Consider the following 19,329-nt stretch of genomic DNA (forward strand, 5'->3'; position numbering starts at 1 on the left):
TGCACTGCTGACAGTGTATTCAATCATCAACTACATCCCCCACACTGACTAGACAACAGCAAGGACAAGATACACCAATCTGTCTTTTTTGCTTCAGTGTCAATCTAAAACATGACAACTATTTGACACTTTGCTGTCCTTGCACTTTGTCTCTTTTTTCTCAGTGTCTCATTCTGCTCATTTCTTCTCTCTTCTTTCTTAACCCTCTAACAATTTCTTCTTTCTTTCCTGTCCTACTCCTGTCTTAGAGATCTTTTCTTTCTTTCTCCTACCCACTATCACCTTCCTTTGTTTTTTTCTTTTAGTCTCTCTTATCTCCCATGGCAGCCTGCTGAGGCTACCACAGACCGCAGGCAGATTAGATCGGCTGCCTGATGACTGACACACTCAGTGGCTGCTAGAATTCCCAAATATTCATGTGAAGTCGTGAACATATTCAGCCGCATTTTAACGGCAATGATGATGTCTTGTCATGCTATCTTCAGGATTAAAGGAATATTACAGAATTTATCTTTATCAAAAACACTAATGGAAAGATTGGGGTCCTTCATTTCTTTCCTTCTTTCTTTTCTCCTCTGTTTACAGTACTGCTGAGTCAAACACAAATGTGTCCCATGAGTATCATGATCTTATCACAACCACAGCACTCACTCACTGTTTCTGATCGAGTGCAGTTCGCTTCTGCTTGCAACATGCAAGAGCCTTCTTCAAAACAACGGCACGTCAGCCAAAGTTTGCATTGTCCTACAATGAGAGCAGAGTGAGTCACAGACTCATCCCTCCATCCCACAACACAACTCCTTCTCTGCGTCAAAAAAGTGCCAGCCCTGGCCCTCTCAGCTATGAGATGTACAGTTAAACACCCTTATAGCATCCTCGCTGTACAGCTCTGTACCTGGAACACTGTATACACTACCACACATCTGTATTTGATACTTCAGTCAATGCGTTTCTGGCTTCGTCCCTGGGTTATGAAATATTGTTGTGAAATGCTGTATATGTGGGACTAAATCTGCTATAAATAAGACACAAATCTGTAGAAGGTTGAGAGATGCAGTGTCTACACTGAAGGATACCAATTCAATCACAACACTGCCTGTTACTAGAGTTATTTGACCTGCACTGGCTTAAGCTGGAAAATCTACCCAAACCAGATTTTTTGAAATTAAACAACACTAAGAACGTGGCTGGGTCTGATGCGGAAAACCGCCAAACACCCTGCCTGATTTTTAAATCTTCTAGGTACAGAATATTTTTTCTTTTGCAAATGATTGAATAATACCGTCTGTGAAACAGGACCATTGATGAGTTCAGCAGCGCTGACTGACACTAACGTGTGTTTGTCCCCCTGCGTGCTTTTCCAAACTAATCATATTATTGTAAAGTTCATTAGACAGTAGCCATGAAGTGGCATTTACACAGTAATCATCGTGCTGCTGAGATGTGATGAATGGAAGAGAAATTTGTTCAATTTTGAAAAATTTGTAACCTAAAGTAGATTCAATGGAAGTAGAGAATATATTTGCTGGTAAACTTAAACGCTAAGCCACACACTTTGATCTGAAAAGTATATTAACTTAGGTAACAGACGAACTGGTTATTTTTTGAGTCAGAATGCAGACTTACCGTAACAACAGCATTTAAAACATCTGAGCCCTCTGTGTCTCTGTCTTCCTCATAATTCTACCTCCCTTTCCCATTTAGAAAAGGACTTCCCTCTCACTAGATTTTAATCTCTATTTCCCCTTTAAATGCCTAAAGCTTAAACAGAAAAGTCAAGTCAGGCAGCAAACTGAATTGTTTGTCTAAACAGAACAAGTTATTCCAGTCTGTATATGTCTACACACACACACACACACACACACACACACACACTCTGCAGGTCAGCAATGTGGGCCAAGAACTGTCTAAATGTCTTTGTTTTGCTGTCTCAGCGGCAGTGTCTTTGAAGGTTGACTGTTAACATTATTCACAATGTGAGTCACTACAAAGTGTAAAATCACAGAATTAAGTGTGCACAAACACATGCAACACACACACACACACACACACACACACACACACACACACACACACACACACACACACACACACACACACACACACACACACACACACACACACACACACACACACACACACACACACTGTATTACCTGTAAACCAAAGTTGAATTCCTGAAGTAAGTAAGAGTGCATAATGGTATCAAAATATACTTAAAGTATATTATTTTTGATTATATTTTGTATTATTAATCTGAATAGTCAAAGTAACTATTACCTTGATTTATATAACAACTGTAGTGGAGTGAAAAACACAGTATAGTGTAGTAGAAGTATAAAGCAGAAGAAAACAACAAAACCCAAGTGAAGTACAAGTATCTCAAAATTAATTAGTACAGTACAGTACTTGAGTAAATATATTTTATTACTTTCCACCTTTGCTAGTGTATATGTTTACACACCACTGTTTCTTGACCTCTAACCCTAAACACCTGTCCTAGCCACTGAAAGACCTTCTTAAAGAGAAAAAATTTCTCCACTTTATTTTCTTCAATTTTCTATTAATTTAAGGATGCTCTGTCTGCATACATGAGGGTGTGTGCCAGGTGTAACAGACCCCTATTTTCATGGCAGTCTGGCTGCCCAGGTGGCTCCTGTTTATGGCCACTCTGTTTGAAGGGCAATGACATTAACTAGGTTGTTTAGCAACGACATGCAGACTGTGCAGTCACATGTGAATTTTTTTGTATTTATGAGCAGTGCATTATCCAGCAACTAAAATGCACAACGGAGGAGCAGACTGAAATTGGTGCCAAAACTACTGTGTATGAAAAGTGGCAATGTATGTAGAACCAGTGGAGACTTTTTTTGAATATGTTTTCGGTTGTTGTTAAATAGTACTGCCTTTTTGTTGCATGATCACATGAACATGGTCTAGCTATAAGGCTTGGGTAGTATTGTGTGTAGTGCATCGCTTAAATTATTCATTTTTAAGCTACAGGATCATCTGTGGTTTGTTCTACACATTTCTTTTCTCTCATGCAAATGGCAGCCACAGTTGAATAGTGTTGTGGGTGGATCTGATGTGAACTGTGATTATAGGAAATTTCATAACTTCTTTACCAGTGTGACATTGATTACGAATAACTGAGCAGTAGACCGCTCTAGCTCAAATTATGGGTTGGCGATCGATAATTACCAGAAATTTACCTCACACTGAGAAGGAAACTGATGTCTTATTGCTCGATCTATATTTCTATCATATATCATATTTTCTCTCAAATACTATGAGAGAAAATGTCTTGTCCTGACCATATATTCAGTCAATCAGCTCTTCCTATGTTTCTTACCATGAGCAAACTTTATCCTTGTATTCCTCTCCTCCTCTCTGTGCTTTCTCCCCCTGTGTTGTCCTCAGCAGATTTGATAATGATGGCTTAGTTCAAGATGACATACTACAGAAAGGGGCTCCCTTTTGCGGGAGCCATCATCTATTTCCTGCATATCACCCTGCTAATCTGCCTCCCCGCAAAACCTATCCTCTCTTTCATCATGCTGGTGGAAAAATGAAAAATTCTTCACCTCTAGTACAAGTACAAAGGCGTGTGAGTAATGAATGCCCGAAAACATCACACCTTATAATCTCATACACAGCAAATAATACAATGCTTTCTCTATATGTGCAGCATACTATGTTACTACACAAATCAGTGAGACAACAGAGAAAGATGATCCTCTACAGTCTGGTGGATTTCATTTGTTTTCATATTCAGTTTGGTTTTGCTCCGATATTAGTTTCAATTTGCCGAGTCACAGCTTTGGCCAGAGTTTCCTTTGAGGACACAGTTTGATTGAACTTGACAATTGGTGGTCAGGATACCATCAGCCTGAGAATAAAGCTTCAAACCTTTTCCTACTGTAGCTGATCGTGAATCCATCTACATCACAGGATAATTCAACTGCACTTCCTTTACATCACACAACCTTTTTTTGGCAAGATGAAATTCACTCTAAAGACTCCAAATCATAGTAGAACTGGCAGTAAAAGTAGTATAAGGCAGAGAAATAAAAAACAAGGGAGCTCAGTACCTTGAAAACTACTCTAGGGCCTTGTATGGTTACAATTCCATGTGCCAATTGTCAAGGCCGTTATGGCTAAGGTTAATTCTCTAAACCCAAGTAAAGTTTGCAATGCAATAAAAGCAGGGTAACAATATGAGTAGACACTGGAGAAAAAATTATAGTTTTAATCGTAAAGCCAACATTTAAAGTATGGCAGTGTCACAGAGCACATGCTCCTGCATGAGCCTTGCATCTTGGGCTCTTGCCTACAGAGGCAAGTCCAAAAAAATAAAATCTGGATTTATTTCAAGCAGACACTGAAAAAAGGATTACCTCACTCCAAGCACGGAGGAGCAGTCACAGCAACACGGGAGTGGGGTTCAATTAACACAGCGATGTAGCTGCGTTTACTGTCCGAGAGAGCAATATTAGAAATTGATTATGGAGAATCTTACTTGGACTGATGGTGACCTAACTTGAATTTTGATTGCCTTAATGACCAAAAAAAAAAAAAAAAAAAAAAATCATGCAGGGTGACCAACTTGTATGTTTTTAATTAATTTAATATGATACGTTTAGATAAATGTAAATCGAATATATATGTGTTTCAGCTCATTAAAAATGCAGGCTGTGAGAATATAAAGCAAGTACTGCAGAACAAGAATAGCACCATGCATTACAAACTATATAAATGTTGTGAGATAAAGCAGAGTCACCTGTAAAGAACTCACTTTACTTTAAATGTAGTTATGTATTTTGTGTCATGTTGTGAACTTTAAGTTGTTGTGACACTGCAGTTTGTCACTGTCTCTTAACTGCTTTGCTGGTTAAGGTGGTTTATCAGTGAGGATATGAGGATATGAGAAGAATCCATTTTAGATTTCAATTTTCTAATAGGCGTAATGGTCTAAAGGGCAAAATATGTCAAAGAAAGAGCTACTATAGTGTATGTGTGTATATGCACATTAATGCATGTGCGTGTCCTACCTTCATGCTGGGCGGCGCAGTGCGGGGCGGTGAGGGGGGACATTCTCCCAGAGGGACGTTGGAGATGTTCAGCAGCTCCTGTTTCCTGGAGAGAAGAGGACAAAATAAGGAAGAATAAGGGTTGATTTATTGATGTTCCAAAATGTTCCAGATTTTATCAGAGGTCACTCATCCTCTGAGGCGGATGCAATATTCCTCCCTTATTTACTCTGTGTGAATAAAGGACAGTATTTCCCCTTGGGACACAGTCATTATTTTCACCACAATAAGGCAAGAAAAGCTTTGGACCTGATGTTCCAACACGATCCAGCACGTGTGTTGGTTTAATTAGAGTTGACACCTTCTGCCTCTCGGAACCACTCTATACCAACTGGCTATCCAGCTGTGCTCCCTGCAGATGTTGCGTGACTGGGATATCTCATTTTAATTGATATTTCCTACATTTTTCTTTTTATGCAAATGAGGGAAACAATGGGGAAAATTACAGGTAACCCTATTATTTTTGCAATTCTCCTGAAGAAAAGATATAACTAATGAATGTGACCTGTTAACAAGTTGTGAACACGCACACACACACACACACACACACACACACACACACACACACACACACACACACACACGCACACACACAAAGCTTCCATTACAAATGTGACACAAATTAGCAGCTCATAAGTGCTAAATTTTCAAGCCTATTTTAGCTAGCTAATGTAAGGCTAACTCAGCAGCTGACTGGATGGTTAACTGTGCAGCTAGCCAACTGCTAAAGGAAAACATAATGTAATGGAACAGCTAGCTGAACTACAAAACCAAGTAGACTGATGAAACTGTGACCATTCATAATATGCTGTCTAATTCTGGATTTTACTCAAAATGTTGGCAGTATTATGACAACAGGATCACGTATTATTTTAGCATAATACTGTTTTCACACATCATGAAGTAATGAATCCTTGTTTTGTTTTTACACTGTTGGTGTCAGTCTAGTTCCTATCCAGTGACATAGTATAAATAAAGAGCCCTCAATTTACTAAACAGTGCAATTTTGTTTTTAAATTTTAATGTCGATATATTTTAAGGGTTTCATGTGAGTGAGAGAGCGTGCTGGAAATATGCAGTGAAGTATCAGATGGCTCAGTGGAGTCCTTTGAGCTGTCAAGGAGACTTAAAGAGAAGTCGTTTGGGGCTTGAAGCCTCTTCTCCTCTTTTAAGCTTTTTCTGGGTGGCGTACTGAGAAGCATGAGTGCACATTAATGATCCCAGATGTTAAAGGTTGAACTGTCACTGTGAGACAGCAGGAGGTTTAGCTTAGCCCCAGAAACCTGCAAAGTATTCTGAAAAAATCTTGTGATATATCTGAAGGTACTACTTCAAATATGATGCTTCGCGATGGACAACTCTCATGCTGAATGTGTGATCAAGATCAAGAACGTTTACAAAGAAATAAGTAGTAAAAGTCATTAGCTGGAATCATAGTAGATCATTCTATATTCTCTTAACGGCACACAATATAAAAATGTGATAGTGAGCTTGAGCCAAGAGAGTTAAAAAAATCATTTCTTCTCCCTTTTCTTCCATTGAATTTAATCAACAGTGTTCTTTGACCTTGACAGTCATAGTCTCCCAACTTTTACTGACACTCACAGAAACCCAAACAGAGGCGGAAAGTCACTGACAAAGCACACCAGTCGCCGTTAGCTATTTCAGGGCAAACCCAAATCCTGTTCAACCCTATTCTTCATTCCTCGATGCAGACGAAAAGCCCGTACTGGCCAGTTCTTTCCACCGGCTCAGCACTCACACAATGCACCACTGTATCCCGCTGTGTATGTAATGCTGCAGCACGTTAGCACGCGGTAGCCAAGGGTGGACAATGTTTGAATGAGCACCATGAGCCAAGACAGACTGGGAGGGTTTACAAGACTGAAAAAAAGAGGAAAAACATGTTTTTTGCTAGACATTGGTCATTGTTTTTTCTTCTTTGTTCTCATCTGCCTGCAGGTAAAGGAGGACACTGTGTGTTTTCTGTCACTGACCTGTTAAAAGGAAAAGCTTGTTCAGACTACTCTCCCTGGGGCGGGTCCCTGCTGTGTGTCTCTACAGCCGCCCTGTACGGGCACAGGGACAACACCCATCTCGCTGTCTTAAACACTCACTCACACCTGCACACAGAGAGATGCTGTTTGTTGAGGAAAACTGTGTGTGTCTCCATGAGAGAGAGAGAGAGAAAGAGAGAGAGGGGGAAAGATGAGGAGCTGCTGTCCTTGCAGCCTGGATTGTCTCTGTGGTGATGAAACAACAGCTACGTCACAGTGACTGACTCCCACACAGACGTGGGGGAGGGGGTGGAGAGAGGGAGAGAGAGAAAGTACTGGGACAGCAGGAGGGAGGAAGCAAAGAAGCAATTTAGGAAGAAAAGGTCATGGAGAAAGTGAGTCAGGGGAGAGAAGTGTTGAAAAAGGCTTAGATGAGATGTGCAGTCAAGGCTCTTTAAAGAAGGTGATTGGCATACGAGCATCATCAAATGGAGTAATATGTAACATTATAGTTGAGTATCCCGGGAAATTTTACAGTTACCACCAACGTTCAATGCCAGTGCATGAGATGGTGTGCCCTTTATGTAGTGATGAAGCAAATAAGGGCAAGGAGGTGGTAGCGCCTTAGACCTTCATGTAGGAGATGAGAATTTGACTTCCGTTGCAAACTAGCCCCAGTTTGTGCCTCTCACATGTTAACATTGCATTCGAGTCACAGAGCTATGCTGTTCTCCTGAAAAATAAATACCCGTTCATCTTTGAAAAACCAAGAAGGTTGTTTATCAGCACTCACCTCTTTCCTGAAGGTGTTTTTAAAATCCTCAGAGACTGCTCCGTCTGGATGAAAAAATATTCCATCCACTGCATGATGAAACATATTTTTACCATGTTTCCCAAGATGCCACTCAAAAAACCGAGATGGGAAAAGAACATACGGCCTTGCTCAATTTGTAAGATGTGAACCAAAAATGAAAAGTTTTACTATCAGTTATTCTATGTGAAGGTTACTTTCTATTATTGTATATTTTAATAGAAAAATTGAACTTTTAGATTTTTCTTTTGTCATATGATAATTGTTTGGATTAAAAAAAGACTCCTATAATTGGAAATGGGCTAAAAACCCTTTTTTAATGTGCAGCGGATGGAATATTGTTTCATCCAGACGCTTAGAAGAATCTTTGAGGATTCTGGAAATCCTTCAGAAAATAGGTCATTTAAGTTGGTTAAACTCTTCTGGGATTTTCAAAGATTGCTGGGTATTTATCTTTCAGAAAAACAGCTGCTTAGCTTTGTGACTTGAAAAAAATCATAAACCATGAGAGGCACAACTGGGGTCAGCTGCAGGCCTGCAATACATTTGCCTTTTTATTAATCATAACTATGACCTTTCCTTAACCCTAATCATGTGTTTTAGGTGCCTAACTGTAACTTTACAGTTCACTGTAAAGTATAGTGTAACTTCACTATACTCTATTTGCCATGATCATAATCTTTGCTTGACACTCTGCTGGACACACTATGTGATGACACCATTTCTAGAGTACACAAAGCAGCTTTCTCTGCTTTATGTTCTGTAAAACAAAGTTTTCATATTGGCACATATTGGACAACATATACACCAACTCCGACATATCTTTGATGGGCCAGTATTGGTTGGTTATATGGTCGGGCTCAAATTCTTTCTTTAAATATTTTATCAGTTCTGTTCTGTTGATGCCTTCTATGTTGGCTTTGAGGAAGCAAGCACCTGGGCTGTGAAATTAAATCACAAGGTTGAATTGAATTCAGTCCTTTGGCTCCATGCTGGTACAAACACCACCAGGCAGAACTTTCCCGGCGAGCCAAAGTGCAGCGGCTGCCACACTATTACATTATTTTAATACACAGTAAATACTGGCTGTGACTGTATGGCAGTTGTGCTGCTTTCTGTGACTTTCTCTGGCCCAGCGTTCTGCCAAGAACAGTGAAGTCAACTCTGAAAAATGTTTTCATCCACAACAATAAATATGCTCTTTAAGGGTTTTAGGAAATAGTTTTTGTTTGATGAGTTTCTCTGGGTTAATGACTAAAGTGTAACTCAACTCAGCATACATCATACTCTACATCTGCATCCAAAGTCGTACAAGCTGTACCTTTTTTGTACAGAAGCATATCTGTAATCCTGTTTGGATTTGCCTGGTAATGATTATGGTTTATTCAACAATAATTACATCCACACAGTCATCATGTTTATCTAATGATGCCGGTAATTTGTGTGTGTACGCGGGTGTGTGAGAGAGGGACAGAGAGACAGATAAAGGAAGAGACTGTAATACATCTCTGTTATTTCATGTATTGATTACACCCATGAGATAAGATTAGGATAGCAGGACGTCAGCCACAGGCATAGACACAGAGAGGGAAAGAGTGAAAGAAAGGGTGTGTATGTGTGAGTGAGACAGAGAGTTAAAAAAAAAGGAACAGCTCTTTGCACATCCCCATGATGGACAGATCAAAGCAGGGGGAGATAGGAGGATGAAAACAGGAAAAACAGGGTGATAGATGGTGCAGAGAAGATAAAAATAAAGAATGGAGGACAGAGACAGAAAGCTTCAGGATAGAGTGAACTGTGGGGCGCGGGTACAAAGCCTCTCCCAGGGCCTTACTGCGCACTCCTGTTTCCAGCTGTTATGTTGTTATGAAACTTGATAAGGAGCCGGATCCTCATGCCGCTTGGCCAGTTACAAAACTGATGGTTTCTCTAATGGAGTTAATACAACAGTAATTGGAGACAGAGCGGGAGAAAGATGAGCACTGCAAAGAGATGGAGAGTGCGGAGGGCAGGAAACATAAGATAGCCTCCTGTGGAGCGTAGGACCCATCAACCCTGATGTATATTAAAGTAGACTGAGAATAAAGAATCAAGTCGCACAGCAATTTCAAATATTAGACTTGACAGCTACAGCTCTGATAAGCACTTTAAGAGGCTGATGTTACAGGAGGCATGCCTGTTGCTTAATATAACCAAAGTCAATTAACTTAGGAGAGTATAAACACATCCAGGTATAACAAGTATTTAATGAACGGACTCTTCAGTTCAATTTAGATTTGCAAACATGAACAATTTCCTGTCCAAAGCAGGAAAGAGCAGAGATGTTTCCCTTCCAACGTTATGAGAGGTTGCAGTACTATAGGAGTATGGACACAAAAAATTTTAATGAAAATTTTATAGATGTGAAATTACTTTTGTGCAATGCTAGACCAGTCAGTGACTACGCAAAATTATGATGAATAGTGTCTGAAAATCTCCAATTTGGATTATGAGATAAAGGGCCCCTGGGTGACATGCTCAAGGCCCCCCATGCCTGCTGCATAGGAGCAAGACCCCCAATGACAACAAAACAATGCAGTCTACTTGTGAGTTTTTGGTTGGTGGTCATTTTGTGTCTTTTTGTAGTCATTTGTTTCTCTTTGTGTCGTAGTATGTCTCTTTGTAGTTGCTGTGTGTCTCTTTGTAGTCGTTTGATTGACCTTCCAGTGACAAAGGTAAACAGTCACTTCAGAGTGAGGCTCTGGTCCAGCGGCCCCCTGATGCCTTGGGCCTCTGAGCCTGTGCTCATTTGGCCTGCCCAGTAATTCATCCATGAACACAGTAGAGAAGAAAGAAAGAAAAATACTGTTAATCACAAAACTAAAAACATTCAAGGCTATAAGCTTTAAAGACTCTATGTGGATTAAAATTCATTCATTCATTCATTCATTCATTAATAACTATAAATATTGAAACAACAATATAAAAGTCTTAATTTACTGCTCACTAAAAAGTAAACTATTGAGCGTCAGTCATATAGGGGGTAGTGAATCGGTGAAATGAGGGAGTGGTTTCAGACACAGCCTTAGTCTTGTTTAGGGGTAATTCTAGCAAAACTCTGACTGAAGATTATAAGAACACCACAGTGCTGTCACACATTTTAGGCCATATAAGCAGCAATTTAAATTAATATCACTTTGTCTTCTTGTGTGTCCTCTATTTCCACCTGTGCTATCTGCTATCAGTCTGTCGTTACAGAGTCCGCTACACATGGAGTTAAGAAATGGATGTATGAATCAGCTGTCCAACAGGAAAGTACAGGCATCCCAGATATGTACAGAGGTCAGGAGAGCAATAATTAGGAGCCAACTGTACACAAAGTCACCGGCTGTTTCCTGTGGGAATGTCAGGCCGCGCCCTCTCTCTCTTACTGTGATATGAATAGATACAAAGATGACAGCAGGCAGGAGATAAGACAGAGTCCAACCAGACAACCTGAAACACTCTCATTATCAATAAGAGGATGAGACACAGACAGACAGACAGATAGTGCGGGGGTGATGAGGAGGAGGGGAGCCACATGTCTCTTGTGAGAAGACACGCGGCTGCTTTTAGAAATTAATATATAAATGTGTACAAAAAAGTAATTGGTCCTTCAACTACAAAGCTAGCAGGTAAAAAGGAGAGGAAGTAAATAAGCTTTTCATTTAGCTGTTCTGCTGATGGAGTAGAAGAGAGGAAACTAATTTTGTGTTTGTGCTTCTGTGTGTGTGTGTGTGTGTGTGTGTGTGTGTGTGTGTGTGTGTGTGTGTGTGTGTGTGTGTGTGTGTGTGTGTGTGTGTGTGTGTGTGTGTTGTGTGTGTGTGTGTCTGTGTGTTTGTGTGTGTGTGTGTGTGTGTGTGCGTGTGTGCGTGCGTGTGTGCGTGTGTGTGTGTGTGTGTGAATGTTGGCTTCGTTGCAAGTAATAACACACTTCAGGCTTTGTTTCAACGCGTTATTGTAGGGAATTTTGTAGGTGCAGCAACAGCTTATCAATTATTGGCTATCAGAAATAATTAAAAATTACATTAAGTAATAGGATTTAATTTACATTAAACCCCCCTCGGGGCACCACCTTTAAAAAGGGAAAGATTGCCAATTCGCTAATTCAGTCTCATTAAATGTACTATTGATCAGTTTGGAACTCTGATTAATAATTAACTTAATAACTAACAACATAACAAAATGGTCATATCAATAGAAGGTAAGGTTGAAGGGTTTGGAGTTCAGATATAGGTGTGAGAGCTGAGGAATTATGGGAAGATGAGTTCAGTTTAAATCACACAACGAACATTATAAAAAACTTAAGCTACAAACAAACAACACACTGGCAAACACCCCTAAATACACACTTTGTCATTATCGGTGTTGCAGCTTCTTTATGTGACAGACTGAAAACCGCATTAAGGGGAAAACACAGGGAAACATGCAAACTAAGAGACCCTGAAGTGGTTTGTGTGCACTCTGCCATGCTAGCTCCTTATATTGTATGGCGTAAGCTGTCAGAACATCTCTAAGACACACAGCCATAAAGAGTGCATGTTTTTGTGATTGTCCCATAACCACAGCTGATAAAACTTTGATAGTTCACTGTAAAAGTAGTTTTATTTGATTAAATTTGCTGTTTGGACTTTACATTTTTTTAGGACAATGTTTTGTCTACTTCAGTTTTTTCCCCATCCCCAGCCTTATATATATTTTCACATTTTCTCACAGGACCCAAACGTGACAGAACAAGGACGCCGAGAGTAAGGAACTGCCAATGTGATGTGCTAATAGTCTCTTGATCACAAGAAATATGGCCCTTGCAGTAAAATTAAATCTACAGAAATGATGAGAAATGTTTCACAGCTAGAAAGACTCAATCTGATCCTGCATCAAGCTACGTTCCTTGTGCTTGGGGAATTAAAGTATATAATCCTTCATATTTCTTAGTCTTCTCATTTTCTTTCTATTTTCCCCTTTCCTGCTGTCTTCTTGGTTTACTTGGGTCTCCTCTCTCAATTATTTCTGTTATTAATCCAAATGTAGGACTACACTGACACCCGTGAAGGTCTCACCCTCTCCAGCTGCACACAGTCCCACCCAAGGAAGCTATAACTGTGTGTCCTAGCTTTGTTCCTCCCAGAGAAACCAGGTTAATTATACTACAGTAAGTCTGTTACCCTGGATGATACTCCAGTGGCTCACTGTAATATTTGACTGTGCTGTATTAAATACTTATCAAGGACTGCAGACTGCACACATACATACACACACTCACACACACTGTACCTTGAAAAAAAAATAGTACAAGCTAGTAAAAGGTTATGTTGTTTACAATAGCTTTTGTCTTAACTTCGAAATGTCAGTGTTGTTTTCTGTCTCGCTGCTCAAATGGTGCCAAGAGACCTTTGATGGACTTTTACACATGTTTGCTTCCCAACAGCAGGGAGGCACTGATAAAGGCCAAGGGCTGAATCATGTTTACCTCTTCGTCTGCCGTTGTGCTTTATGCAGTCTAATCATACTTTAGTTGGATAGCCCAACAGTCAATTTACTGGTAGTAGACTAATGTATTAGTAGATATAAAAACAAAGCAAAACAAAAGCAAAACAAAATCTCTTTTTTCCATTTGTAAACATTCGAACACTTTAAGCGTGTCAAGAAACAAGAGCATTTTCAAACGACAAAAGATGAGTGTACATCTTCTCCTAAACCTATTGTTGCGTCATTTTGAACACTGGACAGTGGTGATAAAGTGTTGATAAGCATTTAAGTACATATTTGTTAGAGTGAACATTTTCTTTTTGGATTCAGTAGGTCTAAGAGTCTGCATTAGGTATGGATTCAAAACTTTTGATTTAAGGAGAGTTTTTTTTGTCCTATGGCACAGTGCTGCATTGCAGTGAAAAGCATAGCTGCCTCACATCACCCCTCTCTCTTTCATATCACTGGAAATGCCATAAATCCTATCTAATCCTATTCATTTTCTGGGGCCCACTTCCTCTTTATCATTGCCCAATCTCGCCCACTCTCACTGGCTCAAGTCAGAGGGAAAAAATGGAGTTAGGCATCTGTCAGATGACATTGAATACTTCTCTTGTCAGCTAGCTCCACCACTTCAGACTACCTGATAGCCACACCGAAGAAGAAAGGTCCAGTAGAAAACGGGCAGAGACACAAAGACAGAGACAGGGAGACGCAGAATGAATGGATGTCAGACAGATCGCTGAAAGAGAGAAGGCCGCAGAGCGAAGTATGGAGAGAGAGAATAAATGAATCTCTGCAGACTAAAAATAGCATTCTCAGTCCCCAGTGCAGAGCTGGGTAAATAGGGTTGTCTTGGGTGGGTCTCTGGACACTTGTTAGAGACGATACTATCTCTTCCATTACACCCTAAGACAAGGTTGACAGTCACACACATGCACATACAACACACACATATTTGTACAAACACAAAAGCAAAGAGATGTGTGAGTTCAAGTGCAATTAAATGTGTACATGTTTTTGTGTGTGTGTGTGAGCCTATACAAGCCGTCCCCCGTGACTCGTAATCACAAACATAAGAGGGAGTAATTGAAAGTAGTGAAGGAAAAGCAGCGGGAGACGTAGGAATGGAAATACGAGTGAGTCAGTGAATAAAAACGGTTTTGTGAACCAGCAGGAGAAGGGTTTGACAGCAAGAGGAGGGAAGGGGCTACAGGACAAGGAAAACTGTGTAATGTGTCCAAGAAAAGCAACACGAAGAACTGCACTTTAAAAAACCAGCTGTAGTTAAGCTGTATAACGAGGTTTTCTCCTCTTACAAGTGCAAATGTTTAGAATCTTTCATCTGCTACAATGAAAAACATCGCCTGGGAATACGGTTTACCTACAGAAAGTCTCGATTTTTTCTTTCTCCAGAGTAATAACAAGAAGTTTAAAAGAAAAAAAATAGATTCTATGAAAATTAAATGCTTTGACACTACATAATTGTGACATGAAGAGGAAAATATACATTTTTACATCTCACACAACTAAACGAACACTGATTGTCCTATCATAGCATAGCAACCGTAACTAGAAACAGCAGGTCTGTCAAGCTTTGGATTTCTCCAAAATTGTTAATGTTGATGTAATTGTTGAAGTAAAAAGTATAGAGTTGCTTTGTATTATGATGATGGGTGTGTGTGTGTGTTATTTCCCTCTTCTGGAGCCTGCCAGGCTGCAGTGTTGCTGGCTGACTCGGTGTGTAAGAGGAAGCCAGGCAGGTTATTCGTGATGGTTTTTTAGCTGTGACCAGCTGCTAGTCTGATCTATTCTGTCAGTTGTTCAGTCCCCGACATTTCACCAAACACATGCCTACTGTGGGACACAGTTACAAATCCTTCATGACTGGATGGTATGCAGTACGTATGAGATGCTCTTATACTGAGCTAGTCAATTTAACAACGACAAGTTTCACCATTACTGTGCATGATTGTTGTACAAGTGTACCATGTTCTTCCAAGGGAGGCAGCGCTCAGTTTGTGTCTAACCATTTACAATTCTGCTGTTATGCCCTAGGCCGAAGCTCCTGAACATTTTCATATCAAGGACCCTCAAACAGATACAGTATGTAATGGACCACTAAATACCGTTGGATGACATTTTCTCTTAAGGGACCGCAGCTGTGGTGATACTTGCAAAACTGTCAAATCAAATCAATCTTTTTAGTCCAAAGGGAAATATGCAGACAGGGTTTAAAAAAAACAAAACAAAACAAATAAGACGACTGGGACAATCAAAGAAAACTGTAAGACCATAACAAAAGACTGAAAGGAACTGAGAAAAAAAAAAAAACTAAGATGATATCAGATTTGAGGTGCCATAAAGTGCAAATACATATGTGGAAACTGCAATATTACAGTGCACAGCTATTAATGTGTATATGGGTTTAGATGCTCAGAATATAATAAGACATTGATACAAAGACAACCCTGAGGCTTTTTCTCTTCCTATCAGGCACTCTGTAGCAATAACCTGAAGGCAGAAGCTCAAACTCTCTGTGCAGGACAATCTATGGACCTGCTTGCTGTAAACATCCCTGAGCTGGTGATGTCTCTTGTCACATTAACAAGCCTCTTTTCTGGCTGTGTAAAGATTACAAGCAGACAAAAGACAACAGCTGTCGGTTGTTAGACTTTTTCTATAAACCTTCTATAAGACAAACATCAAAGCAGGAAAAAAAACATTTGAAGAGTTCAATTTCCGCAGGATGAAAAGATGCTGCTTCACTTTTGGAGAATTTTGCTTGATTTTAAAACACAGTTTCTTGTCCAGAGCAGTGCCTGAATATTTGTTGTGTTCCACTAGCTCAATTTCCTCTCCCTTAATAACAAGTCATTGCAGCAGCAGAGGACGACTTTCTAAAATCAATAGTCATGTCCTTAGTTTTTGCTACATTTAGCAGGATAAAGGACTTGTCACGCCATGACACAAAGTCCTCCTCCAACGACCTGTGATCTTATTCCACCCAGTCCAAGTAGGATGACTAATAACCGAATCATCGGCACATTTTATTGCTTCTGGACTCATCATTACTTTGACAGCTGTGCTTATAAATAATATGTAGAAGGTGGGGGATCTTGTGGGGATCCAAAGAGGGATTTTATTTAAAGAGAGTCTATCTACAGTCACCAGGACCTGTTAGTTAAAGGAATATTGCACATTAGAGGGAGTGTAGTTGAATGCACATCACATGTAAGTGCAAGGCTATTGATTGAGGTATTTTTGATAAAGCTTTCATTGTGTAGTTATTCAAGTTGTTAATTGTTCTGAGATGTCTATTACCATGGGTACATGCCAGAAGCCTGTTAGCCTGGCTTAGCATACAGAGAGGGGGAAACAGCTAGCCTGGTAACAAACTCTGCCTACAGCAGCTCTAGCTGATCCTCTCGACCAACTTTGTAAGTGAATAAGTGTATTCAAAATCCAGTTTGTTGTGTTAAAATCGAGCTTCTCTTTATATAAATGCTTTGCTGGTGGAAATTTTCATGACCGTGCAGCTGTATGAGCGATATAGAGGTCCAAATCCTTCAAGTCCTTGCTGTTTGATACTGAAGCGAACTGTTCGTGAAACTTGGCATCAGATAGGCTTGAATTCAGTGGCAGTCCCCTTTAATGGTTTGCCTCGAGTTTTTCAAGGCTAAAAAATGAAAACCCAAATGACCATGGCAACTCATTGAAATGCTGATAAAGAAGCACAAAAGGAGGTCTGCTAAATTAACTCTGATGAGTCAGGCTAACTAATCACTGAGGAGATCTTTTGATCATTTAAAAGCATTATCCACAATTCACTGTTGTCCTTGAAAGATTTGAATTGTAGATGAGAAATGTAGGTTTTTTTTCTAGGATTTTCACATCCTATCATAACCTAAACCTTCATACTGTTGAAGCATGAGGAAAACAGACAAGAACAAGGCCAAAATACAGTATGTATAATTATAAATGTGTTTATTATGTAACACCGAATTAACCTACCAATTTACATTCATATGCCATTAATACACAGGCGACAACCTTTTCCTGCAAAGCCTTTTAGCAAATAGAATTGATTTGGGGTTTTTTTTAATGAAACATCTGCTTGATGTCTCTGGTTACTGCCCAACTCCCCATAATCGACAGGAAGTGCTGTACCGCCAGGCCAGCGGGGGCATTGAAATATTCATTAAATATTGCAGTTTGCAAAACAGATGCATGTTTTGTCTCAAAATTACTTTGACATTGCAGTGAACTTATACAGTGTCTCATCCCTATTCAAAATACATGTCACATTTTATGTTGTTAGATGTTACATGTTGTCAGCTGTGTTATTAAAGGCATTTCATCGCAGCAGGGAGCAATTCAAAGTGTGAAATGGAAGCCTCATACTGTGATTATAGGTTAGGTTTAAATAACACTTTGGCATCATGAATGAGCCTGTCTCTCACTTTTCTTCTCTTAAACACGCACCCATACAAACACACACATACACACAAAAACACACACACACACACACACACACATACAAACACACACACACACACACACACACACACACACACACACACACACACACAAATTACATTCCCTCGAGACTTACCCTAACCATAACCACTACTTGCCTAACCTAAAATTTGTCCCCAAAAGTAACATAAGTCTGACCCCCCCCAACACTCTCTCTCTCACACATTCACACACACACACACACACACACACACACACACACACACACACACACACACACACACACACACACACACACACAAACATACGGACACACAAACATACTTTTATCACTTTTGGGAATATTACATAGACTTGTATTCATTTCCTGGAGACTTTCCCTCCTGGAAACTAACCCTAACAGCCGCCCCAGCCCCTCCCCAACGCTCGCATGCACACACACGCACACACACACATGCGCACACACACACATGCGCACACACAAATCAATTGCAACCCACCACCACAGACTGACAGGGAAACGTAACCATAACCAGATACGTACTTGTTGCAAAAGAACTGGCTTTTACAACACAGACTAAACACAGTTTATGCACAAATAGCTACACACTCACGCATACACACAGACAAAACATGTCTGCAGCTTGAGATAAATGAGCTGTGGAGGACATTAATGCATGGGGGGTAATACAAACATTAAGATACAAGCAGGAGATCCCCTTTTTATTCAACTTAATGGAAGGCAAATATACAGTATGGCTCTATCAGAGCAGAGATAAAGAGTGAGCGGAATACAAAGAGGATGCAGGCAGGGAGCAAGATTGCGTGCCTGTATGTTTGCATGTGCTTTTGTGTGCTGTCCCTGTATTGTGGAAAGTCAGACAACTGTCTCTGCTGCCAAGTCAAACCCAATAAAACACTCTTTCTCTAGCAGTCTACGCAGTGTTCCCTATTATTATTCAGCTACAAATGCTGGGCTCTAATAACACCAATCAGTCAGTAATTTACTTTCTCTTGCATTCATTGTTAGAATAAGCAGTGTTTAAGGACATGAAATGTTCTGCTACAATGGATGGCATATAGTTGAGACAAATAGTAGTGGTAGAAGTCTGAAAGGAGTGCAGTCATGAACATAACAACCACTACTCAGAAAAAGACCCCTTAAAATTGTCGGAAATTGTAATCATCATGTGACACAGCCACAGCAACAGAAGGGATAGCGGTAGAATATTATTGCAGCAGTGCTTCTGGCTATTTCTGTTGTCCAGACATGATTGTACTGTTTCATGTCATTTGACATGAGGCAATAAAGCGTAGAGTCGAAATCATAAATCAAATGGTAAGCATGTGAGAAACATGCAAGAAGTGTTCCCGTAAAAGAAAAGAGTGTATCAAGCGCATGTTTGTGTGTATCTGTGTGACAATGCAGTATTGTTGCATTGACAAACATGGCAGGCGTGGTTGG

The 19,329-nt window shown here is 40.0% G+C and overlaps 1 protein-coding gene across 6 annotated transcripts in view; it reads right to left on the reverse strand.

Moving 5' to 3' along the window:
- Nucleotides 1-19,329, reverse strand: part of rap1gap2a (RAP1 GTPase activating protein 2a) — a 72,124-nt gene that overhangs the window by 18,165 nt on the left and 34,630 nt on the right. For all 6 annotated transcript variants that reach the window (XM_040130416.1, XM_040130417.1, XM_040130415.1 and 3 more), the window contains one exon: nucleotides 5,052-5,136. In XM_040130416.1, coding sequence (XP_039986350.1) covers nucleotides 5,052-5,136 — 85 coding nt within the window. The remainder of the gene's footprint in view (nucleotides 1-5,051; nucleotides 5,137-19,329) is intronic.

This window comes from Xiphias gladius, chromosome 7 (genome assembly GCF_016859285.1).
Source record: "Xiphias gladius isolate SHS-SW01 ecotype Sanya breed wild chromosome 7, ASM1685928v1, whole genome shotgun sequence".
NCBI classification, from domain to species: domain Eukaryota; kingdom Metazoa; phylum Chordata; class Actinopteri; order Istiophoriformes; family Xiphiidae; genus Xiphias; species Xiphias gladius.